This window comes from Labeo rohita, chromosome 3 (assembly GCF_022985175.1).
Source record: "Labeo rohita strain BAU-BD-2019 chromosome 3, IGBB_LRoh.1.0, whole genome shotgun sequence".
In the NCBI taxonomy this organism is placed as follows: domain Eukaryota; kingdom Metazoa; phylum Chordata; class Actinopteri; order Cypriniformes; family Cyprinidae; genus Labeo; species Labeo rohita.
In genome coordinates, this window is record NC_066871.1 from 20,503,315 (window position 1) to 20,529,238 (window position 25,924).

The window sequence follows — 25,924 nt, forward strand, 5'->3', positions numbered from 1 at the left end:
ATATTTGTAGCAATAGCCAACAATACATTGTATGGGTTGAAATTATCAATTTTCTTTTATGACAAAAATCATTAGGATATTAAGTAAAAATCATGTTCCATGAAGATGTTTTGTATGTTTCCTACTGTAAATATATCAAAACTTAATTTTTGGTTAGTAATATGCATTGCTAAGAACTTCATTTGGACAACTTTAAAGGTGATTTTTCTCAATATCTTGGCCAAATATTGTCCTATCCCAACAAACCATACATCAATGGTTATTTATTCAGCTTTCAGATAATGTAAAAATCTCAATTTCAATAAATTGACCCTTATGACTGGTTTTGTGGCCCAGGGTCACGTATTGCTTTCTTGCATAACAGAACTATTTGTCATATACAGAACATAACAGTGGCAACAAAACATGAAAAATCTATGCCATTGCTCATCTGGCATCTAATTGTCAGTCTCAAATCTATCATAAATGCCATAATATAATCATATCACTCTTTTCTGATCTTGTATATGTTTTGGGGGGGATTTTAAATCGAGTACATGTGCAATTAAAAAAAAAAAAAAGGCAAAAAGTTGATGTTTTTCCTTTGGTTGACGGCCTTTCTTTTATCTCTGATCTCCTCCTCAGCAAGGCTATATTTGTGCACATCATATTTGCTTTACAGCAACACTGAGATTAAGACTTTTATTAGTAGTAGAGTTGTTGTTGTTTGTTAATATATAATTGTACTTTTGTTTTACTGACAGAGAACAGGCTATTTAGATGATGTGATTTTCTTCCTGCTTTCTCTTATAAAGCAATCAGGGATGTTTTTCCTTAATGCACTGTAGTACATTATTTCAACTGTATCATAATGAGAAATAAGCCAATTAGAGGTTTTAAGATTTTTCAGTGCAATTTGATTTCCAACGGTAAATCCTGTTTCTCGGCTACTGGAAACAAAAATAAAACAGTGTATTTGTACTGGTTGTTTCAATATTCATTCTATGTTTTAATAACTGAGCATCTTAGTGTATTTCGAAAAAGATTTTCCACTTTTAAGTAGGTGTTTTTTTAGTAAACTGATTTAAAAGATGACACTGCTTTTTTTTTTTTTAACTGGTATAGTGTAACGATTATAAATACTGAAATCATACAAATCTGAATTTCTGGAATCACGCTGAAAATGCTTAAATAACACAGCCTTGAAGCATAATTTCCAAGCCTGGAAAACCCATGGGAATGTTTTTTTTACCCATGGGAAATTTGTTTGGTATTTCTATTAAGCTGTTACAATGTATTCAAACGTTGACTAAAATGTGACCCTGGACCACAAAACATATAAGGGTCATACGGGTCAATTTTTTGAAATTGAGATACATAAATCTAAATAAATAAGCTTTCCACTGATGTCTGGTTTGTTAGGATAGGACAATATTTCACCAAGATACAACTATTTGAAAATCTTAAATCTGAGGATGCCAAAAAATCAAAATGTTGAGAAAACCACCTTTAAAGTTGTCCAAATGAAGTTCTTAGCAATGCATATTACTAATCAAGTAGTTTTGATATATTCATGGTAGGAAATGTACATAATATCTTAATGGAACATGATCTATGGTTAATATCCTAATGATTTTTGGCATAAAAGAAAAATCATTTTGACCCATACAATGTATTGTACAAATCTACCCATGCTACTTAAGACTGGTTTTGTGGTTCAGGGTCACAAATGATTAAAAATCCTACTTATCGCTATTTAAGATTTTCAATCTTGAACTCAAAAAACATACAAAAGCTCTCAAACAACCCCTTATGCGACGTAACAAACAGCGCAAAGATATTTAAGTATTAAATGTAAACAGTACAAAGACCACAGTGAGGGTGATGAATATTTAAACATCTACCGAGCATAACCAGAAAACCTTAATCCCATCAAACATGCATTTTCCCCAACAAACAGCCTGCTATTATATTGCATAACTCCAGGAGGTCAACAGGACACGGTTAAAGAGATGAGGCGGGGAATGGGCTTTCTCTCGGTCGCTGATTAGTGAAAGCGCTTGGTATTTTCTACATCTCCACTCCCATTGGCCAATCTCAACGCCGTGTAACTTGGACAGCCAATAGGAAGAGAGGAATAACGCCGAGATCCCTGCCACTCACCAAGCTAACCAATAGGAGCGCGAATATGGATGTCAAGGATTGGTTGAATTCACCTCCAGGACGAGACTTCTACGTTCGAAAACAAACGCAGTATAGAAAAATTAATGTTAGTATCATAGGCGAATCATCTCAACCCGACTGTCATTTTTTTTTGGTTTACAATCATATATCCGTTGCAGAAACGTAAAAATCATGGAATATGGGGCTATCAGGAGCAGATGGCAGCAGCGCTCGTAGCCTACAGGAAGAGCTAGCCTGCTAGCTTACAGACGAATTTCACTACGGACAAATCGACCAGAAATTTGAAGGAAAGCCCGTCAGGTAAATGCACAGGTTCTTTTTTATACAACACAGATGTGCGCGCGTCGCTTTTGCACGTCGTTTTTTATTCAAAGTGAGCTATATTTTGTTTAAAGATTCAATTTGGACCGCCGTGGTCAGCTTATGTTGTCCAGTGAGCTAACTGGACCCCAGTGGTTTCGGGTGAAGTCCGTTAACTCTGCTCGTCTGACAGTGATAAATGGCCCCTCGCGACTCTGACCGTTAATAACCAGCAGTTATGAATTGGAAAAATCAATTATCCTTTGACCTCTAGTCAGGTGTGTTGTTTAATAACTACTAATTGGCGCGATCAAAGCTGTTTGAAGACAGACGAAGGTGTCTCTGTGAGACCATGCGGCATGTAACGTTAATATTTACTGTAATATTGTTTTATCAACCCCTTGAGTGTCTTAGTATATTGTATTTTTTGCCATTGTGATCTCCGGACTGTCGTCTCCCGCTAAGGTCTTTCCGAGCTGGTGTTTACACGCATTCCCGGAGCTCTTATTTTCACGCTCTCGTACTACTCGAACTCGATTACAACTCAAGTGCTATAGTGTTTTCTGACTGAATAGCTGCCTTGTAGTGCAACTCTTGACCTGTCAGTGGAGAGAAGGATTATACGTTTATTAATCCCCGAGAGGGTGATATTTGCTTGCAAGACAGCAGCAATAATCAACAGGGTTACAAAACACAATACCAAACGGATACTGTACAGTGCACTGTAAAAGAACGTCTCTAAATAGGGTAAAACAGTTGAAATGAAAACGAAATTTTTTTATTGCAAGGAAGTACAGCAACATAAAGTGAAAGGGAAAGAGAAAGGGAGAAAACATGACACGCCCCAAATTGTTTAAAAAAAAGTTCTTATCCTATTGTTATAAAATAGCTTTAGTAGAAAGAGAATGGGGGGAAAGGACACGCAAAATTGTGTGAAAAGAAAATTATTTTATTGTTATAAAATAGCTGAAGGTATTTTACAGCAAGGGAAATGTCTGCAAGAAATATGTCAAATCTAGGCAAAGTCTTGACAAATTAGTTTTTGTCACTAAAACATTTACGATATAACACAAAATATGAACAAGAAGATCAATAGCATGATCTCTGCCTGAAAAAAAAGTAAAAACAAATCGCATTTTTAATAGTAGATTGATCATTTCAAATTCCCCAAAGAGATTTAACCTGTTTGCGATGGTAGAATATAATAAGTTAGAGAGATACAATATATTTTTAGGCAGTAACCATGCTGTTTTCCAGTGAATACTGTCAAAATCTTCCTGGAAATGTTAATATCTAGTGGATGTGTGTGTAATGTAACAATTGCTTTATATGTTTACTGATACTTTTTTATCAACAAGACAAAGTCCATTCAAAAAGTTTGGGCATACTTTAAATATCTTCTGTCATATGTAGGCTAGATTGATGGCACTTTGGCTGCATTGGCTGGCTCTGTGTTTCAAAGTGTCTTCCTGAGGAAATATGTATGGTATGTTTTTGCATTGTCAGACATTTTTTATTGTCATTCTTCTGCTATTTACACAGTGTAAAACGTAGTTGTTGACAAAATCCTGGCCGTTCAGATTTTTAGGTTCTCTTTTAGCTGTTGTCTCGATAATTGTTCTAAGTAACACTACTTTGTTTTGTCATTTAAATGTAGAGATTCACTAAATGCCAAATTCTTCATTCTGTATGTATGACCCTGGACCACAAAACCAGTCATAAGAGTAAGAGAAAGATTCATACATATCTGAAAGCTGAATAAATAAGCTTTCCATTGATGTATGGTTTGTTAGGATAGGACGATATTTGGCTGAGAATCTGAGGGTGCAAAAAATCAAAATATTGAGAAAATCACCTTTAAAGTTGTCCAAATGAAGTTCTTAGCAATGCATATTACTAATCAAAAATTAAGTTTTGATATATTTACAGTAGGAAATTTACTAAATATCTTTATGGAACATGGTCTTTACTTAATATCCTAATGTTTTTGGCATTAAAGAAAAATCAATAAGTTTGACCTATACAGTGTATTGTTGGATATTGCGGCAAATATGCCTATGCTACGTAAGACTTGTTTTGTGGTAGAGAGAAAGAGAGATGAACTCTTAACATCACAAAACAACAAATAATTACAATAATGACAAAACAACAACAAAAATTGTTGACACAGAGAAACAAATTTATAGCAGTACCCGCATGATTAATTCATGCTTCACTGCATGCTGGTAACTAGTGAACCCTTAACATTTCATGAGCGTTGTTCAAATTGAAATTCAACAGTGTTTGATTAGTTGGGACAACATGTGGGGGAAATGTCTTTGACTAATGTGGGGTTAGGTAGGTTCAAGGTACCACTTTTGCTCTACACATTATTCCTGACAGCTGAAGAAATATGTCCTTTGTAAAGGAGAAAAATATTCTATTATTTTAGCAATAAAGTAGTGAGATTATTACTTTCATGTGTACTGTTTGTGATTTAGTGGATTATCATTACTACTACTACTGTTACTATTACAGTCTAGCTGTTCTCAGTGAAAACAAAAGGAAATCATTTGGTATTTGAAATTTAGAAATGAAGCTTTACAGTGAAAAACATAAGGTTATGATGTAAAATGAATTTATAGATATTTCAGATTCTGTTTCTGTGTCACTAAAAATGCACATCAAATAATTAGATCTATGTCTACATGAATCCAGAGCCATATGTGACCCTGGACCACAAAACCGGATATTTGGCCGAAATACAACTATTTGAAAATCTGGAATCTGAGGGTGCAAAAAGCCTTTGAAGTTGTCCACATGAAGTTCTTAGCAAATCATATTGCTAATCCAAAATTAAGGTTTGATGTATTTACAGTAAGAAATTTGTGTCTTTTATGGAACATGATCTTTGCTTAATATCCTAATGATTTTTGCACAATATACCGGTACTTAAAAAGTATCGCAATACCCTGCTTTTAAAAACTGTATAATTACGCATTTTACTAGTACCGGTACTTTAAGAATGTATTTTAATAAGAGCCGTATTTCTGCGTGTCTGTGTTAGTGAATGGCGCAGACGCTTGCTGTGTTTTCAGCCTCTGCCGCCTCAATATATGAGTACATGAGCACATAATCTCTAGAACTGCTCTAAGAGTCACTTCGTGAGCATTTTACTGTTTCTTTTGCGGAAAACTATTGTCATATAATGAAGTCCCTAAGGGTCTTCACAGTAGCCCGTCAAAATAAAAGTTTGGTTTAACTTGACAGTCAGAAATATATTAATATATTACTTAATGTAAAGAGAGTACTATTAATAACAATAAAAATATTATAATACAATGTTTAAGGAATATTTACCAGAAAAAAAAAATATATACCATTATTTATTTACCAGAAAATTGTAATTACGCAACACAGTATTTCTGAAAAACAAAAAAGAAATAAATATCCTATAATAAATGAATTCTTTATCAAATCTAATTATCCTTTATAAATTCATTAGACATGCTTTTGATTATTAAAATGTAATGAAATCGATTAAAATAGAATCCAGAAAATGAATGGAAAACAGAGATTCACAAACAAAACTGAATTTGAGAAAAATAATGAAGTGTATTTCATAGGGCCTTAAAAACATGTAATTAAAAATAATAATATTAATAATAATAAATAGCTTTTAAATTCTCCATTTGGATCATCTAATATTCAATTGCTTTTCCTGTTGTTCTATGTTTTTTCTAAGTATCGGTTCAGTAGAAGTATTGTGAGATTTTAGTCAGGAATTGTATCGAAGTCAAGATTTTCTGTCATCTTTGCAGGACTGTACTATGAGGAGTGTACAAAGTAACATCTGTAGCAACAGTGTGAAAGTAGCACACAATAGACACAATACAAGTATAAGCATAGATAATCTATTTGTACAACATGTGTCACATGAATGTTTTCAAAAAGCTCGAGAATGTTTTAGTGTGGCCAAGTCCTTACTATAGTCTAGATGGTCTGATGTTTTAGTTTCCACTGAAGCTCAAGATACTCTTTGGATCATCTCCAATCATACTAAAGGACACTTGTGCAGCTTGACTGCTGCCGTCATTAGGGCAAAAATTCACTTTTCATTCATTAGAATGAATTTGTAATGAGCAAAATACAAGTATTTCCACTAGTGGTCTCAGATGTTTTGAACACCACTCTGGGCTTTCTTTTTCTGTAATTCGAAGGTTATATTTTTAGAAATCTGTATGAAAAATATAATTGCTTTGTTCTCTATTATGCTTGAAGGGCTTGCAGCTGTTTGAACGTGTAACTCACCGGCTTCATTTTGTTTCAGCATGTTGATGGTGGGCGACCATGGAGGGATCTTATAGAATGAGTGTGAGAGAGCTTTGTGAAACAGATGATCTGGCCACGAGTCTGGTGCTGGATCCCCTACTGGGGTTCAGCACCCACAAGATGAACATAAGGTACTTATATTCTTTGCGCTACTGCTTTATGCGTGATCAGCAGTTTTTATGCACGTTATTTAAAGAAAAATATTTTTCTAGTTTTGTTATTCCAATGTAATATGTTTGTTCTTTTGTATAGTAAATGGTAAATGGTAAATGATCAATTCTTTCATTCATGATTCATTTGTAATTTGTGAATGAAGTCCTCCCCCTGAGATCCGGCGATGGGGTTACCTCAGAGAGACACTTCTGCGGTTCAAGCGCACTCATGACTTCCAGGCCACCTTTGATGCCCTGTTGGATGGGGAATGGGTCAGTGGATATTTTACTGGGCTGGGTTCACATCGACAGGAGTTATTGAAGCAGCATGTGAGTATCATATCCAGAATAGCAGGATGTTAATTTGTTTTGCTGTCTGTACACGTGTATAATCATCAGTAAAGAGGAATTGTTTTAAATGAGAAGCTGTTGATGTGTCTAGTGTGGCAAGGATGGTTTGACTACATGTTTGTCTTTGCTAGATCAGTTGTTTGCCTTCTTGATGAGTACAGTCTCTCTGCACACATAAGGATTGTACTGGACCAAAAAATTGTTTGCCTAAGATAGACAAGGGCATGGGAAATATCTATTTTTTTGGTGATTAATTGAAATCTTTAGTTGAACAATCCAGAGACAGATTTAAATTATTTAAACTGAAAATGTTTAAATGATTATAATTAATCTTTTACTACCATTTGCTGTGTTCAACACCGTTAGATCAGAGAGTCTTTCTTTCTTTCTTTCTTTCTTTCTTTCTTTCTTTCTTTCTTTCTTTCCTTATGGGTGGTAGTCAGTACTCAAATTTCTGCTTGTTTCCTCGCTCCTCTGTCCTTGAGCCTGTGATACGGAAATAAATTTCATTTCAATTCTCTAATTGCACCGCGGAATGAGGTATGAGGAAGTTTTCAGAGGAGCTATGAGTGAGAGTACACTGGTGTACCTATGAGGAAGTCTTTCTAGTTGAAAAACCTTACGCATCATTCAAATTCTTCCCCCCCTTCACATCTGTCATCATTTTCATTTTTGTTTTACCTTTACAGTTTAAATAAACCATACATCTCATATGTTTCAACAGGGCACCTTGCTTTATTAATATTTATTTTGAATGTTTTAAATAACCAAACTGTAACAACAAAAGGACAGATCCAGTGAGCGTAGCTGATGACACTTTGAAGGGATGCTTGAGTGATCAAGAATATTCCAATGTACAAATAAGCCTTCCTTTTTTTTTTTTTTTTTTTTTTCAATTTATCCTCGTTTTCTTTTCTTGCATCCTTCCCACACATCCTAAGGGGGTGGAGGTATGAAAGGGAAACAAAATGGGCAAATATAAAAAAAAATTAGAAGCACACCCCCTTTTTCTTCCTTCCTCCCTTCCATTGATCCAGTTTAATTAAAGACAAGCACAGGGTGTCACTTTTTTTATTCAAATAATAAAATTAAAGGAATAGTTCACCCAAAAATGGAAATTGTCACTTACTCTTCTCCATGTCATTCCAAACCTGTAAATCTTTTGTTCATCAAAAAATTGAACAAAGAACAAAAAATTTTGATATTTTTGAAGAAATCTAAGAGCTTTCTGACCCTGCATAGACAGCAGTACAACTGACTGTATGTTCAAGGCCCAGAAAGGTAGTAAGGATATTGTTAAAATAGCCCATGTGACATCAGTGGTTCAATCGCAATGTTATGAAGCTACAAGAATACTTGTGTGCAAAGAAAGCAAAAATTATGATATTATTCAACAATTTCGTCTCACCTGTGCCAGCCTCTACTGCGCGTTCATGAGAGTACCTCGATGTCAGAATGTCAGCAGCACCATACTCATGCATCGATCTGTGAAGGCACATCAGCTGACACAGAAGAGAAGAACTTGTTGAATAAAGTCGTAATTTTTGTTTTCTTTGTCTACCAAAATTATTCTCATTGCTTTATAAATGTAAGGTTGAATGACTGATGTCACATGGACTATTTTAACAATGCCCTTACTACCTTTCTGGGCATTGAGCGTGGTAGTTGCATTGCTGTCTATGCAGGGTCGGAAAGCTCTCGGACTTCATCAAAAATATCTTAATTCATGTTATGAAGATGAATGAAGGTCTCACGGGTTTGGAACGTCATGAGGGTGAGTAATTAATGACGAAACTTTCATTCATTTCAGCGTGCTTTAATAACTGTTTTAACTCGCTTGTCTCTTTTCTTTAGATGTATCGCTATATGACAGCTTTTCTGTTGGACAGTGGAGTGAACATTGAGCCGTGTAACCGCTATTCCTCCGAGACCAATGGAGCCAAAATCACATCCACCCGACACTGGTTAGAATCACTATATATTAATTATTTAATCCTAACTCGTTATAAACTAGTCTGCTTTTTAAATTTTGTTTACTACCATATTTAAGGATATGACCATGTTGAATTCTCCAGGCTTGTGGGAGAACGGGTGGAGGTACTGCAGGGCTGTATAGCTGAGCTGAGCCCTGAGGATAGTGCCGTGCTCAGAGCAGGAGTGAATGACTTCAGTGTGATGTACTCGACGCGCAAGAGATGCGCTCAGCTTTGGTTGGGGCCGGCTGCCTTCATCAATCATGGTGAGAGAGCTGTATGCATATACTGATCAGTAAAATACTTCTTTTTTTCAAAACACTGTCTTTGGTAGCTTACAGGATCTGATTTTTTTTTTTTTTCTCTTTTTGTTTTTATTGTTGGGAAAAAAGACTGCAGACCCAATTGTAAGGTAAGAAACTAAATTAATACTTTTGCCTTAGAGGGAAATTTTTGAATTGCTTAGTTTGCTAGACCCTGTATATATGTAGTGTACCTTGCAGGCTAAATGTACATGTATATACAACTGATTCGTTAGACTTGTTTGTATAGTTTAACTAGGGGTTTCTTTAATTTGCTTTCAGTTTTCATGATGTATTCTCTCTATAATGTATACCAGTTTTTCTTTAGTACAAATGACTGATTCGATACGTGCGCATAGTTGACTGATGTGCTTAGGGTATTTGTTGCGCATTCGTGTGATGCACTTCTTGGTCAAATCCCCATCTTGGCATTTTGAAAGTAAACGCATAAGACAAGAATCTGTTATGTCACAATAGATCTGTGCAAGTGGTGAAATGCAGCCTAATAGACCTGTCACTGTCTGTTATTTCTTCAACAATTATCAAACAGCAACATTAATGAGATAAAGACAAAACCATTTACTGCTCATTTGTGGATTGCTTTAGTGATTTTAATAAGCCTTTTAAGAACAATTTGTTTTGTTTTTCTTGTAATTTCTTGTCTTGAATAATTAAGAAAGCAATGTTTACTTGAGGGCTATGTTTTAATGTTTTTATGTAAATAGTCAGGAGTGTTAAAACAGATTTTCCTAGGATGTCAAATGATTTTAAGAATTATGACACTGATATCGGAAAGAATTACGGAACTTGTAGTATCATAACCCTACCAATGATAATAATGCAAGCAGACGCAATTACGTGGATATTGGCATTTGTTTTTTGAGACGTGGTAGGATAAATATGAGACAATGTGCTGTTTTGTTGTAAAGGGAAGGGAGTATACTGGTGAAGGGCACTGTTGGAGAAATTAACATTTCTCCTGTGTCTGTTTTCTTTTATGTATATGCACATATATTCTACTCAGGTTGTGCTAACTTAACATATTGTGCCATGTACAGGATTTTGAAAAGCTCTGACAGATTGTGCAAACACTGTTGATTATGTGTATAAATAAATAAATAAATAAATAAACATTAAAACCTAGCTTTTTAAAGAAATTTTTAGCCTAATTGTAATTAAATTGACCAAAGTGACTATTTATAATGTTACAATTGATTTCAGTCTTTGTTTGTTGAGGAATCCTGAATAAAATGTTTTGTGGTTTCCACAAATACATTAAGTGGCACAACTGTTTTCAACATTGATAATGTTCTTGAGCACAAATTCAGATTATTATAATGAATTTTGAAGGATAATTTGACTAATGACTGGAGTAATGATGCTGAAAATTAAACTATTACAGGAACAAATTACATTTTAAAATATATTAAAATAGAATGGTTATTTTAAATTGTAATATAACTGTATAACTACTTTTGATCGAATACAGCCTGGGTGAGTATAACCGTATAAAAAAATGTAATGCACATATTTATAGTTATTATATCTTGTTTGAGTGAACAAATCTGACTTCAGTCCTAACAGGGCATCAACCATTGTTTAAAATTACATTTCCTTAATTTGTTTTCACTTGTTTCCTGGCATGACTAAATGGATTATAGTCACACAGTGTATACTGAAAAGTCATTTGCTCATACTGTATCTGTTCCTCCTATTAGTTTGTCCCTGGAGATAAGAATGGAGCATGTGTAAAAGTGGTGCGGCCCATCTCACCAGGGGAGGAGATTACCTGTTACTATGGGGACAGCTTTTTTGGGGAGAATAATGAAATGTGTGAATGTTGCACATGTGAGAGGTGAGCGAATATACATTAATACTGCTTCAGTTCAATTTGAGTTTATTTATTTGTATAGCACTTTTCATGGTACAAATAGTTGCAAAGCAGCTTTACAGAAAAATTAAGTTTCTACAATATATTTAGTAGTAGCTTACTAGTGGTGACAAGTTGATGTACATATGTGACCCTGGACCACAAAACCAGTCTTAAGTTGCTGGGGTATATTTGTAGCAATAGCCAAAAATACATTGTATGGGTCAAAATTATTGATTTTTCTTTTAGAAAGATTTAATCATTAGAAATTTTAGTAAAGGGCAACTTTAAAGGTGAATTTCTCAGTATTATTTATATACATCAATGGAAAGCTTAGAACAGATAATGTATAAATCTCAGTTTAAAAAAAATTTACCCTTATGACTGGTTTTGTGGTCCAGGGTCACATATGGCAGAGAGTATGGTAAAAATCAGTTAATGACGTAACAGACGATGACCACTATTAACAGTAATGATTATATGTTGTAATCAAACTTATAGCAAAGGCTGCTTCAAGGTTGTCTAATGTGGATATTATAGTAATGTTGGATCTATAATACACAATTATCTCAATGGATGCTTGTTATTGGTCTGAACTGTATAAGGCTTTAATGTCAATTAGGTTTCTAATGACAGAAATACATTTGAAAGCCTTTTATCAACTCTAATGATGCCAATCTATGCAGGAGAGGAGAGGGATCATTTAAGAAGAGAGACCAGTCACCAGATGTGGCTTGCTCCGGGGATCCTTCAGGACAGAAATACGAGTTCAGAGAAACCGACCTAAGGCTTAACAGGAATAGGGGAAATGGCACCCCAAAGCCATTTCTCACTGTATCAAACTCGGGTATGCTTGTTATGCCATTCATATTTAGTTATTTCTTCTTATCCTGGAGTGAAATGTGTGTGTTCTGAATGCAAATTGACCAAGGATGTAATTAAGCATCCCGTGCAGTGGTGAAATAGCCTGTATTGTTATAATCCCATTATTGCCAACCACTTAACTCAGGCTGTCTATTCTTCTTGTCTCATTCTCTTGTCAGCCTTGCCAATGAGGAATACATTTTCCCAACGGACGAAGAGGAACGCCCTTGTTTTGAGCAAGATGAGAAAGACTGATAGGTGGAGGAGGGAGGAGCATTGCAAACAGGTGGAAAAGAGAACACAAAATCTCTTATCATCCTTGCCTCACCCCGAGCTAAAGGAGCTGAGCATCTGCCTCTATCAGCACAGCACAAATTTCCTATTAAGCTGCAAGGACCCCTTGAGCAAAGAAAGGGCCCTGTTATACCTAATTGAGAAAGAGCGACCAAAACCAGAGAGAATCATGAGGAACAGCAAATCTGTCTCTCCACCACTCAGTAGTGCTAACATAAATGGACCGGAGGAGAGAAAAGATGAGGATGGAGAAATGTTGAACGGAGACCCCGTCATTAGATTTAAACCCTTTACTCTTGGATGTGTTTCCAGTGTACAAGAAAGAGACGGCATGAAGGCCAAGGGACGTAACGTTGATTCATCATCTGTCAGAATTGTCCACCAGGGCATTTCCTCAAGGACCAGGAATATTCTTCGTAGTCGTCTGAGCAGTCTCCAAGCAAGGAGTCGATCTAAACTCTCCAGATTCAACAAAAGGAGGACCAGACTGATCAAGTCAAACTCTAAACTCTCTACAGGGCAAAATGAATGCTCTGACTCGCAGACACGAGATGGGAAGCAGCAAAAAGGAAGCGAGGTTGAGTCCAAGGACACTACTAACCCTGTTTTAATTTCTCCAGGTAAACCAAGTACTGATAAATATGTGCACGTTGATGGAGACGCTGGAACTAACAGTGACAAATCATCACAAACAGAGAGCACGGTGATCAGAGAGACGCAGCAGAGAGTCTTTAGGGATTGCCTCAGGGAAGTGGCTGGCGACGGGAGAGACATCAGCGGTTCCACTGCTCCTAGGGCAGGTGATGTTAGTTCTTGTGTAGCTTCAGAGACCTCAGGGGATAACAAGCAAAACCACAGGCAGTCTGTCTCTTCTAGCGCTGTAAGCGTTACACCCTCTTTGTCTTCACCATCTTTTAATAGTCCCGTCTCTCTCCTCTCAGGGTCAAATCGTTACCTCAGAGTCAATCTGGTCAGGGTGGCTATCCCAGGAAAGCCAGAGGTTGAAAGTACAGGTCAGAGGGAGGCAGACAGTAGAAGAGACAAGGTTACAGCACCAGCAGCAGCGTCAGTACAGCAGAGCACAAAAATTAATGCGAGCAAAGAAAGCAATAGGCAAGGTAAGAAAGGCGTGAAGGAGTTGTATTTCACACCAGTAAATGTGGAGAGTGCAGATAAGTACCTAAAGGTAACATGTGATTTAGAGATTGGCCAAAATGCAGTCTCACAACCTGTTGTGAAAGAATTAATGGATGTGTGTGGTAAGGATAGGCACAGTGAGCATGAAATTGAAGGTAAGCAAGATAATAAAGTTGTAACGGTTGCGTCTGTTGAAGTCGCAATCCCAAAAAATTCAGAAGATACTGTAAAGAAACGGAAAAGAGCAGACAAGGTTGAGAATCAAACACATGTTGAGCGCATACCTGAGGTGCAAGATAAAGAAAGCAGCATCAAGAAGCAGGAAGAAGCAGCTGTTGATGGAAATTACTTGAAAAAGAAAGTGTTAACAGCACACTTTGGTAGCAAGACTGTTGTTGTTAAAGAAGCAAGGGTACTGTTGACGGATATTAGGAAGAGTTTGAGTTGCAAGTTTAGTCAACAAGATAAAGACGCTAATGACCAGCAACCTCCGTGCAGATACAGTAGTAAAGCTGATAAGATGAAAACACTATCACTTGCTGACAATAAAAAGACAAAGGACAAGCATGATGCACTTAATAACAAAAATAAAAACCCCAAACAAGGACTCTCGGCAGCTGATCAGCCAAATACACCTGAAGATACTCAAGTGAAACAGTTGGAAAACACTTTGATTTCCTCAGAACCTCCATCCGTGTGCATGGTTTCTCTGGATCATAGTCCCCAGAGCAGCATTCCCCTAAAGAAACGAGCATTTCGAGAATCGCTCGATACAGACCCAGAACAGGATGTACCTGCAACAGCCTGTGCTGACGTCACTAAAGGCAAAGAACCCAACTCTGACAATCTGTTACCTAAGCCAAGTGAAAGCAGCAGTGTGGATACAGCATTATTGAAAAGTTCAATACCAGAATCAAGTTCAGCTCTTAAAGACAATGTTGGCGTCGGGTCCAAAAAGCGTGGCTCATCCAAGTTGATCAAGACTTCGTCTAAGCAACTCTGTAAAGGTCCTCAGAGTGCTCATCGTGGCCCAGGCAAAAACAATGTCAAAGTTCCTGAATGCAAGGATACCACGAGTACTGTACATGTTTGTGAGAGCACAATCAAAGACCCTAAGAGTGAAACACCCAAAATTACAGAAGCAGTCAAATGCAACACGGGAGAGGAGAACCAAGCGAAAAGTGACAAAGGACCAGAGGACTGTGAGATTACGGATAACATTGACGATACCACCGGAGATGAGTTGTCTACCTCAAATGTTTCGGATAAGACCGACGAAGAGCAGAGGCTAAACGTCAGAATCCGCCTTAAGAGGAAAAGAGGAAAGGAGTGGTCAATGGAGTGTTCGGATGAGGCAAAAAGTGATGTGGACAAAACAAGCCCACAGCAATGCTTGGCTTTAGCTGACCCCTTTAGAGCCATTTTGGACTCCGTCTCAATTCTAAATGCAGAAATGGAGAGAATTCGGGGTCATGGGGAGGCCGATAATGGCGTAGGCTTGGAGAAAGCCACCAAAGCTGTTCAAGACGTGCTAGAACACTGCAGAAAAGAATGCGCAGCAAAGCCATGTAAAAGACAACAAAAAGTATCCGCTGTTCGCATCAACAAGAAGAATGTTAGTACACCAAAAGAAATTGTTGAAGACGGCGGTGATGTTCCCGACAAGCAGCTACAACAAAAATCATCTGACCCAAAAATTGAGGTGGACATTGATGACATTAAACCGTTACCTCTGATTAGATTGTGCAGGAGAGCTGAAGGCAAGTGGGAGGTGGAGTGGAAAGACGCTCACGACGAAGATGAGAGCACTGATGCTGTGCACAGGGAGCCAAAGAAATTAACATCTGTCTTTGCTACAGCAGCAATAGTGGAACAGATGTCTCACGGCAAAGTTAAAGAGGAAAATGCGCCTCCGTGCCAGCAACCAGTGGCGGGGCGTAGTTGCACCAAGGCGACAGAGACTTTCAGAGATCCACTGAGTTTTGAGACTTCGCCCTTACCATTATCCCTTTCGCCTTTGTCGCTTTACTCTCCCTGTTATGATGGGCTGGCAGGAGTAAGTCATGCCAGTGGGAGTATTCAAGCAAGAGAGAACGTAAGAGAGCACGTGTCGGACAATTTCGATAGTTCCAAGACTGGAGTTAGTAGACCTGACAATAAAGGAAGGAATGACATTTGCTTGAGTCACAATTTGTTACAGATTAATAAAAGTCTGTCCAAACTCCAGGCTCTGAGCCAGTCACAGGTATGTGAGAAAAGTGTGCCCACCAACACCAGTGTAACCTCCTCTCAGATTCAGTCTCCTCCCATTTCTCCCTTTGCCACGGAGTGTAGCTTTAGTAACTATCCCGAAGATGTGCTTGACTTTCCATGTTTGAATCTCGAAAGCTACGATCAGATGCCTGCGCAAAACAACTTGGCAGGCTCTTTAATAGATTACTGTCCTGGTGAACCTCATAACACCGGGTCCTTCAGCAGCCCCTTCTCCCAAAGTCCCACTGATGCATGGAATCCGGAGACTCCTTACCTAGGATCCCCAAGCCCAGTGAGTAACTTCAGTAGCGGCGAGGAGCTAAGTTTCCCGGATATTGTCTTTGCCCAGTCTGACACATCCTCATCTATTGGTGCATCTCAGCTGCTCTTTAAAGATAAGCTCTGTAATACAGCCACGAGTTCTGCTCCTCTTCAAGATCCTGAGAAGGATCTGTACTTGTCTGATGGAGAGTTGTCAAAAACCCCCATAGAGCTCCAGGTTCAGGACGATTCGGCAACACCGTTTCTCCCCAAAGACTTGACAATGTTTAACAGCGCATCTACAAGTGCTAAACAGCCTGGGCACCCAACTGCACGCCTGCATCCTCAGGATAGAAAGTTGAACTTTCTTGATTCCATTGTTAACACCAAGTCCTCCGAGTCAGGCCTTGCTAAAATTGACGGTAAAGACAAAATTCATGGACCTCTCAACTTGCATAGCTCAAAAGCTAAATCCGAATCTGTCTTTCCAAGCCAGCACACACAAAGTCTACTTGGTGCCGGACCTCAGAGTAACCTTGTTACGCCCTTCCATTCACTTCACGTAGGAAGTAAGTCCACCTCAATTGCTGACTATCCAGGTGCATTCAACTCTGGCAATGTGCTTTTTCGTAGCAATGACAAGAAGCTTCCTTTTTTCCCAAACACCAAGAATGTCTCGAAAGCCGAGGGAGGCCAGAATGCTTGTCGAATTTCTGTGGCTGCAGGCAGCTCGAAATCTCACAGCAACCTGGAAAGCCTCTATGCTTGTCCGGGTCCATCAAGTTCTCAGAGCGGAAAAGAGTCTTCTGCTAGGTGTCCTAATGCTGGGTTCTCGAGATTGGCTGAAAATCTACCAAAAAACCCAAAGAACATCCCTTCCAAACAGTACCCTGCAAATCCCAGTCAGCAAGGCGATCGCATCCACCCTGTTTATTTCATCAGCTCTAGCAAAACCACAACGAACATCTTCAAGAACAGTGCAGGTCTAAAACCCCAGATCTCAAGGAACGATAAAGATCCATCCCTGCCCTCCACGTTTTTGTTTCCCTCATCTCAAGGTCCTCAATGTTACAGTACAACACAAAGCAAGCTCTCAAAATTGGAAAAACCCCATGCTGTTGTGGCTCCCACTCAAAACACTCAACTTTCTGGAGTGTCTACTATCCAGCCCAATAAGAATCAGATGTGTCCAAATATTTCTCACTGTGATTCTTCTGACTTCAACTTCAGCTCCTCTCTTTCACCTCCGGCGTCGCAACACAGCAGTCCTCATCTAGGATACAGAGAATCCTCAATCCATGAAGTCCCTTTGATTAAAACCCAGTCAACCACCTTCGAACACGGTCAACCTCCTCACCAATCTTACGTGGTGAACTTCACCGGAGATCATTCGGTGACTCTGGGGTACAGCGAGGATGGAGAAAGCTTGAATTATTCTGGTTCAGGACCTGCAAATTACACTTACCATTGTCTAATGGAGCCTTCGGGAACTCAAGGAAGGCTGGTGGTGGAGGCATGTGGTCCCTCAAACTTCTCACCTCCTCCCTCTGTGAGTAGGTTCGCAGGGTCTAAAGTTCACGGAGTCCAAGTCGGCAAGGATCAGCAGCATCAGGGGACTGGAACTCACCCGTACAACTCTCTACACTTCTCCACCTCGCACTCGCAAAGCACCCCCATAACGGATCGCAAGCCTAAGAGACTTCGGCTTGTGGTGACTGACGGTACAGTGGATCTGGACCTACAATATACTGATTAGTAACGACCATTTGTCCTTGATATGCTGAGACTTTATTTATTTAAAACAACTTCGGTGTAATAAGATGTTCTTTTCATTTTCATTAAACTTGTATGAATTTATGTAAAATGTCCTGTTCTTAGCATCAAAAGAGTTTTCTTGAAATATTTAAAGACATATTTTTATTAGCACACTTAATTATTTGTATGCTACATGATGAATTTTGTTTAGTACCTTATTATAGAAGATAATATTTTTCATGCTAGTGGTTTCTGTATTAAATCAGAAAAATAGACACTCTGTTGGTCCTGTAGTACGTAAGACTCACCACATGATGGGGATATTGTTCTCCACATTGTGGAAATTTCCTCCTAGCCTTTTGGAGTTAGTTGTCTAGATCGCAGTTGTTAGTTGTTAAAAGAACACGTGACCGATCATATGTGAGAAAAATAAGCGTGGCTGGCAGCTTGCACAGCTCGGTGGGTTAGCGCATGAAGGACCAGAGCAGAGATCATGTGCTTTTAATTTGGGGTTGTTTAAATGCCCGTCCATCAAGTTGAATAAGAGTGTGCAGCCTATGACAGACACGCACTTTGAGCAGCTCTCGGACCTCCTGTATATGGTTTTGGGGATTCCTGCATGTGATAAAGGAACTGTAGCGGCTGCTACATTAAATTCACATAAATAACAAACACTTCAGCATTTTTACAGTCTGTCATGTCATTTATTTGAATAGCATCCCATCTTTTCCACACACTTTTTCACACACTTTGCAAGCACAAATGTGTTTTGGCGTTGAGTGCTGCTTTGTTTTTGTGTTTTTTTTTTTAACACCAAACATTTGTCTATATCAGCTTCATGGGGTTTTGTATCATATTGGGTGTTGCTTTGATACATTGGGCCAATGCATAATTAATTAGTTACCACTTGTATTACTCTAGAGAGATGTTGAAGCTGAAGCTGATACTGAGTCAGACTCACTTAACACTTATAGAATATTGTTACGATAATGTACTGTAGTCCTGTAGGTCACCTAGACCCAAAGCTTGACATCATCTCCAACCGTATGTTGTGTTTTTTTGTTTGTTTTTTTTTTGCCCCTCCAATACATGCAGACATGAGAGAGAGCCTTGGGCTGTTCTACATGTTTATGACGTAGTTGTGTTAAGCCTTGCCTTGGTCTATAAAAAGCCAGTGTATTAATTCTATTTATTTTAATATGTTCTTAACATGGTGCTTCAATATAACTTAATTTTTTGATTGTACTGAACTTAATGTATATTACCGTTTTTTAATATCTACAATTCAAATGTCTTTTTCCGGTATGTCTTGTATGGCCATCCTGTTTGTTACTTAGGACATTTGAGAGAAATTTTAAATTGTAATGTTCAACTGTAAAATTGTAAAAAATGAAATTAATGCAATTAAAATGAAATGATTTTAAATGAAACTGTTCATAGTATTTTAACATGCTAATATCTATCCATCTATCATCTATCGGTCTATCGTTCTATCTATCTATTGTTCTATTGTAATTTTCATTGAAATTATATAATATTAGTATATTGGTTAGGCCTTGTGGAGTTTTATTTAACTGAATAGTCTATAATATATATTTCCCTTTTTTTCCAACTCTGCTGATAAAGGCTTTTAAGTTTCATCAGTGTTCTCAAAGAGCACTACTAGTAGGTATTTCTTCAAGGTTACAGGTCTTGCAGGTATTTTCTGCAGTGTCTTATCTGGCCTAATTTCCACAAAGACTAGCCATAGAAGCGAAAAGGGAACATAAAATTATCTGCATATCATCTACTCACAAACACATACAATGCATTATGTATATATTAGCACATTTGTTCCACCCACAGTGCTTTATAAGCACTGTCAATTATCAATCACTGGAGCTTATTCAGATTTATCCCATCAGTAAGCTTTTTTTTTTTTTTTTTATCTTTTTTTATTATTTTATTATCAGTTTTCACATGCATTTTTAAAAAATTTAACTTTATTTTTCTAATTTCTTAATAGCTTACAGCTAATCTTTTTGATGTTTCTTCCTCTTTTTGTTTTAGCAGTCTTCCTCCAAAATATTTGGCTGTCTACATTCCATTTTTTTTTTTTGCTTTTTAGGAGTCAAAACGGGAATATTTGTTTATTCATTTCTATCCATGCTTTACATTTACCCAGCTGCTTCTGTTACAGTACTTCTGGTTCTTCCTTGTCCCTCAATCCTTCTTCCAAACCTTTGTCCACATCCTTTCTGATTCTTATTGCCTGTTCATCCCCTTTCCCCATTCATGACCCATTTTCTCTTGTCTCAACAGTGAGCAGAGGGTTAACGCTGAAGCCAAGTGGAACAGCTTTTTTCATAACGAGGACACAGGCAGCAAGGCAGTGGATAGAAAGTGAGGCGGCTGAACCTTTGAGGCACTGCGGAAAACACTGTAGGACCCAAAAACCTTGCTGTATCACCTTGCGCAGACGTAACAATTCAAGAACCCAGTCTCCAGTTTACTATTAAAACAGGTGACGAAAGACCGCAATTCATGCTGTTGACTCAAATCTGGTGACCCAAGGTTTTGCTGCTTTTGAAGACACTGCCTTGCTCACTGACGAGTGTTACACAAGATTTGTGCCACAAAAGAGATATTAGTTGCATCCTCCATTTTATATTGCTTCAGTGTGAGACAGGCACTAGTACGCTTGATTCATCTCTGCTTTCTTCTCTTTTTGAATTATTCAGTAATCCTTTCCTACACCCAACCATCCTTTCTCCCTCCCTCCCACCTTCCTGTACACGTAATGTTACCAAACATTTACAGTTTAAAATGGCAAAATGAACCTTTCCATCTGTTCCCCCGTGGTAACTTCAATTCTATCTCTCCATCCCTGTTCTATGCTCGTTCTGTCAAATGAAATCTTTCCAAGTGAGCCATTAAAAGACACTTCTTGATAATTGTTACGCAAGGAATCAATTATTAAAATCGTATTACTTTATTTAAGAGGTCCGATCATTTAAAATGTAAATGCAATTCAGTAAATGATGTTAGAAATGTATTGCTGAAACACATTACAAAGACCATGTAGTACTGAATTGTTGAGTTAAACAGTTTTTCACTGTTTTTGTGTCCAGGATTTTTTGGGCGAGCCTGAAATCATGTCTCGATGACGCACTGAAGCCTCTGAGCATGGGCCCTCCACTAACTATAAAAACTAGAGCACATTAGCATCAGCGGTTCACCCGCTCAAACGCGAGTTACTGCCATTACTGTTAGTTACTACAGTCTACAGTTTGCTAACTACACTCTAAAAATTCTGGGTTAAAAACAGCCCAACTTGGGTTATTTGGCAACCTAGCGCTGATTAAATATTGGACAGAACACATGCTGGGTTATTTTGACCCAGCTGGTTGGGTTAAATGTTTTCACCAAACATGCTTGGTTATTGTATTTTATTTAACTATTGTTTAAAAATTATTCAAATAGACTGGAAAAAAGCAAACACAGAATTACTAGAGGCAACAGCAATAATTAAAAAAAAACAAACAAAAAACATTTATTATTAAGCAAGAACACTTGGATAAAATAAGACAAATTGAATTTATTTGGGTGAACACAGCATAGTTTACAATATTGCATACATTTAAACTCGTTTAAAAAGTATTTTAGACATAAAAATGTAATATTTAAAAGTAGCATTTTTGTTTTATTGTATCCAACCGTTCGCTGTAAGCGCTTTTTACCGAAATAGCGCTAATTCTTGTGCCGGTGTGTCGCCCAAATCTTAGCCGGTGAAGGGCTGCTGTTCTCCGGTGTGACTGCGAACTTCAGACCGCGGCCTGGCGTTTCACTCGTAGCTGATAGATGCCGTGACTGACACCGAAACCTACTCATAAACAAACAGTACTGATATTAGAGAACATATTTTTACATCAAATTAAATTAAACTCAGTACTATAACGAATAAAATCGATTTATTTTATGCAAGGCAACAGGCGTTTCCATCATTCGAAGTGACCGCTGCTGGTGCAGCTGACTGACATCTACAATTTACAGCACAAACTTTATAAATGAAATATATGTAATATATACAAATGTATACAAACTTTTATTTCGCTGAAGAAGTGCACCAAACCGGCAGCGCTGAGAAACGCTCTCTCCTGTAGAGTGATGGGTCGTTCTTCAACGATTCGTTCATTTTGAGCGAATCTTTAATGTGACTCGGGACGAACGAGTCGTCTAGGGGAGTGATTCGTTCAGTCGCGTATGCGCAACATCCTATTAGGTACTGGAATAAGTTCACCTGTTTCGAGTCTTCAGGCGCTTCATACTAATCAATTCTAATCAGTTCTCTTTCCGGCTCAGACTGCATTGGATAAGCTTATGAGGCTGTCACATGATGAACGGACAACTCAAACCCGAAAACTTGTCAGATAAGAGGTGAGGTGAGCTAATCATAGACTAAAGCCCCAGGTAAACAACGAATTAATCTTTTCTGTTTCTTATAGCATTATAGTTTTGTCTCGTTTGTAGTGTGAGAACTCAAAAAGCCCGCGCTCTGACTTTAACTAAGCAGCTGGGTTGTTTCGTCAGAGACAGACTTGACCCAGCGGCTAGGTAGAAAAAGCATAATAAATGACCCAGCAACTTAGTTACAGAAAAACTACCTAGAACCTGGGTAAAAATATTAAAATTAACTCAATAAAATGACCCGACATTTGGGTTAAAAAAAAATAAGCCAGCATTTTTTAGTGTAACTATGCCTTTGTCGCGTAAATGTGTATTACCTGGTTGCGATAATTTACAAAACAGCACGGCCTCCTTATTTAAATATATTTGTATTTGACAGTTTAGAGAGGTGGCAGCTTTCCCGCCAGTGGGCGTGGTTTCAGCACTGACAGCGGACACGCCCCCAGCATTTGAGAGCAGAGAATACTGCTTTTTTTACTGACTTATTTGATCTACTTGTCACTTTTTATCATTCAAAACTGGCATTTTTCTTTGGTGTGACAAACTAAGAACGTATTTAATATTGCTTTACATAGACTTTTAAGTATTTTCTGATAGAAGGCTTCATTCGGTGTCCTTTTCCCCTCTCTGTTTTTTGCTTTTTTTGTCTAATTTAAAGGTCTTAGTGCTACAGTTTTCAGTATTCAGCTTCAACAACCTCTCCAGAATATTACGTGATGTTTCTAAATCTGAAGAGTAAATGCACTAAAAGTGTAACATCATCTCTAAATGAAGAACCGGTGACCTCTCTTAGAAAGCCGTGCATATGGCGCTATTTACCGAGACCCGGAGGAGCCTGAAAGCTTGTTGTCATATCCACAGAGGGTGGAAATGGATGGATAATAGATTAGGACAGTGGAAAGGAAGAGGCACTTTCACCCCTTTAGATTTGAAACAGGCAAAGCTGACAAACTGCCATATGGTATTAGTGTCTGTAGACGTTGAAATCGATCCAGAAGTGAATGATGAATTCTTTCCTTAACTGTACGTTCAAGTTCCACAGTCTCAATGTTAATTTAGCAGAAAATTGTATATTGAATTACCTGCCCTGTGACATTATGGTATTTGTAAGCTGTCTCAATCAGCGTCTTTTGCCAGTGGTTTTGAGCATGTCTGTTTCGGCTAGTATTATCAAAGACAGCATTAATATAATCATTAACCAAAAACTTTTTGGAAGTGGTTTGATGATTTTAGTTTATTTTTTTTTTTTTCATTTATGAGCTTTGGTGTGACAGACTAAGATGGTAAACGCACTGGTGTAAAACAGCTATACTTAATTCTCAGAAACAATTGTGTGATGAAGGAAAACGGGAGACAAGGAAGTGCTACGAATCTCAAGGAGGAAGATGGGTTGAGAGAATCTGCACATAGAGAGATAAAATGTTTGAGCAAAGAAAGATGTATGGGGGAGTTTTGAAGACAGCACCTGGTGCTATAAAGCAAAGTAAATGGTAGAAGTGATGAAAGCTTGATAACAACAGTGGGTGAAAATGGTGAGGGATGGAAGCGAGGAGTTTGTAGATGGAAGTTAAAAGCACAACTGATTTAATGTTGAAGGAAGAACCGTAAAGTGATTCCTGAGAAATATTTGCCCAAGTAGTAGGAGACACGAAGCCAAGACTTTGCAATGGAGAAATGTTTTTGACAATAGCAGGTGCAGAAATGACTGTCATATGTTCACTTTTGCAGTACTTAGGGCAGCATTGTCACTGAGTATTGCTGAGGTACTGCTCTGGTTAGATTTGTTGCAAATTGTCACCAGTTTTTTTACAATTGCTGCACAGCTGTGCAAACTGAAACCCAGTTTATTTCAAACAACTTTATAGTCTTGGCTCACACATTGATTTTCAGTAATGCTTGGATCCATGATCGTCTCACGTTAGGATGCATCAAAATATCCATCGTTTTGAAATACATTTCGGCCCTATATCTAATGCATGACATAGCAGGTAATAAACATTGTAGCCAGATTTACTATTTTAAATTGTATATTTACCGTCAGCCTCACCTGATAAATGAAAATGATATACAGTTATGCATTTGCAATTCAATATTTATCAACATAACTTTTAGCATTATTGTACTCTGGCAACACTACCAGGGGTGCACATGAGTTTTTTTTTTTTTTTGGCCTGGTTCTCATAGGAGTACCTGGAGATTTGGTTTGGTCCTCACACTGCACAAAGTGTGACCCATTAAATATAACTTAAAACTTTATTTAGGTTTTATATATATGTATGTATACACACTGCCCTCCAAAAGTTTGGAAACGCCCTAGAAAAGTGGGGTTTTGGACAATATTGGCATGAATCCTTTTTAATTTGTGATAATTTTGCACTGATAAAGGACAACACAAACTATGAAAAACATATTTTATTACATAAAAAGTTTATACATAGAAAAAACATAAATTTTGGATTCATCAAAATATCCACCATTAGCAGCTATTACAGCTCTGCATAATCTGGGCCTAAATTCACTGTATTCTAAACTTAATTGTCAATCAATTGTTGAAGCTATTAAGGTGTGCTGACTCAAAAATCTTTTAAAAACCTGGACCAAGTTTAAACCGGTAACCAGGCATCACAGCTGGCAAAGGGGCATGTCTGACTTTGACATGTATATATTGCCATTATTATGTAATCAAAATGAAAATTAATATTGCTGGTCTTCAATGATAATGTCAGCTTACTTTAATGTATTTGCACCAAAAAATAAATAAAGGATTTATTCTGATATCGTCCAAAACCACACTTTGCTAGGGGTGTTTCCAAACTTTTGGAGGACAGTGTATATACATATATTACTATATAATATCATATTTAACAATAAAAAGTGAGTTTTAAATAAAAATACAATTATTGTATAGTAAATCTTAAAATAAAATGATAATATGCATTTTTTGTATGAAATTTCAAACCTAAAATTAGCAAGCTTTATTTTGGCAGGTTGCTGGCTAGTTACATGTTTAGAGCATCAATTTTGCATTGAGCTTTAAAAATGCTAGCGAATAGGCTAGAATTATGCTTTCAAATATGATAACTTGAAAATTGTCAGTGATTCAGCATTCCGGATGGGGGTGGGAAGATGATTCCACCAGCCAGGAACGGTGAGCGAAAATGTTCTGGAAAGTGATTTTATTACCTCTCTGTGATGGTACCATGAGGTGTCGCTCATTTGTGGATCTCAGGCTTCTGGAGGGGATATAGACATGTAAAAGTGAGTGGAAGTAGGAGGGTGCTGAGCTCTCCAAGTATCAACGTCTTGAACTGGATGCAAGTCTCAACTGGTAGCCAGTGCAGGCAGATAATGAGAGGTGTGATGTTGGCCCTTCTGGGCTCGTTGATGACCTGTCATGCTGCTGCATTCTGAATCATTTGTAGAGGTTTGATTGCGCATGATGGATGTCCAGCCAGATAATCACTGCAGTAGTCCAGCCTAGAAATGACAAGG

General features: G+C 37.8%; 1 protein-coding gene across 1 annotated transcript; it reads left to right on the forward strand.

Annotated features, from left to right (window-relative positions):
- Positions 1 to 2,179: 2,179 nt before the first annotated feature.
- On the forward strand, positions 2,180 to 19,134 carry kmt5c (lysine methyltransferase 5C). The gene is made up of 9 exons (XM_051098477.1): positions 2,180 to 2,463; positions 6,773 to 6,905; positions 7,091 to 7,256; positions 9,132 to 9,241; positions 9,353 to 9,516; positions 9,643 to 9,662; positions 11,271 to 11,407; positions 12,109 to 12,269; positions 12,466 to 19,134. The coding sequence occupies exons 2-9, from the start codon at positions 6,793 to 6,795 to the stop codon at positions 17,985 to 17,987; spliced, it is 6,393 nt and encodes a 2,130-aa protein (XP_050954434.1). The 5' UTR covers positions 2,180 to 2,463; positions 6,773 to 6,792; the 3' UTR covers positions 17,988 to 19,134.
- Positions 19,135 to 25,924: the final 6,790 nt, after the last annotated feature.

Excerpts from the sequence above, each read along its gene's own strand:
- kmt5c (XM_051098477.1), top strand. The coding sequence starts at position 6,793 with ATGGAGGGATCTTATAGAATGAGTGTGAGAGAGCTTTGTGAAACAGAT. Across the intron at positions 9,517-9,642 it reads GGCTGCCTTCATCAATCATG|ACTGCAGACCCAATTGTAAG; the intron begins GTGAGAGAGCTG and ends TTGGGAAAAAAG. Across the intron at positions 9,663-11,270 it reads ACTGCAGACCCAATTGTAAG|TTTGTCCCTGGAGATAAGAA; the intron begins GTAAGAAACTAA and ends TCCTCCTATTAG.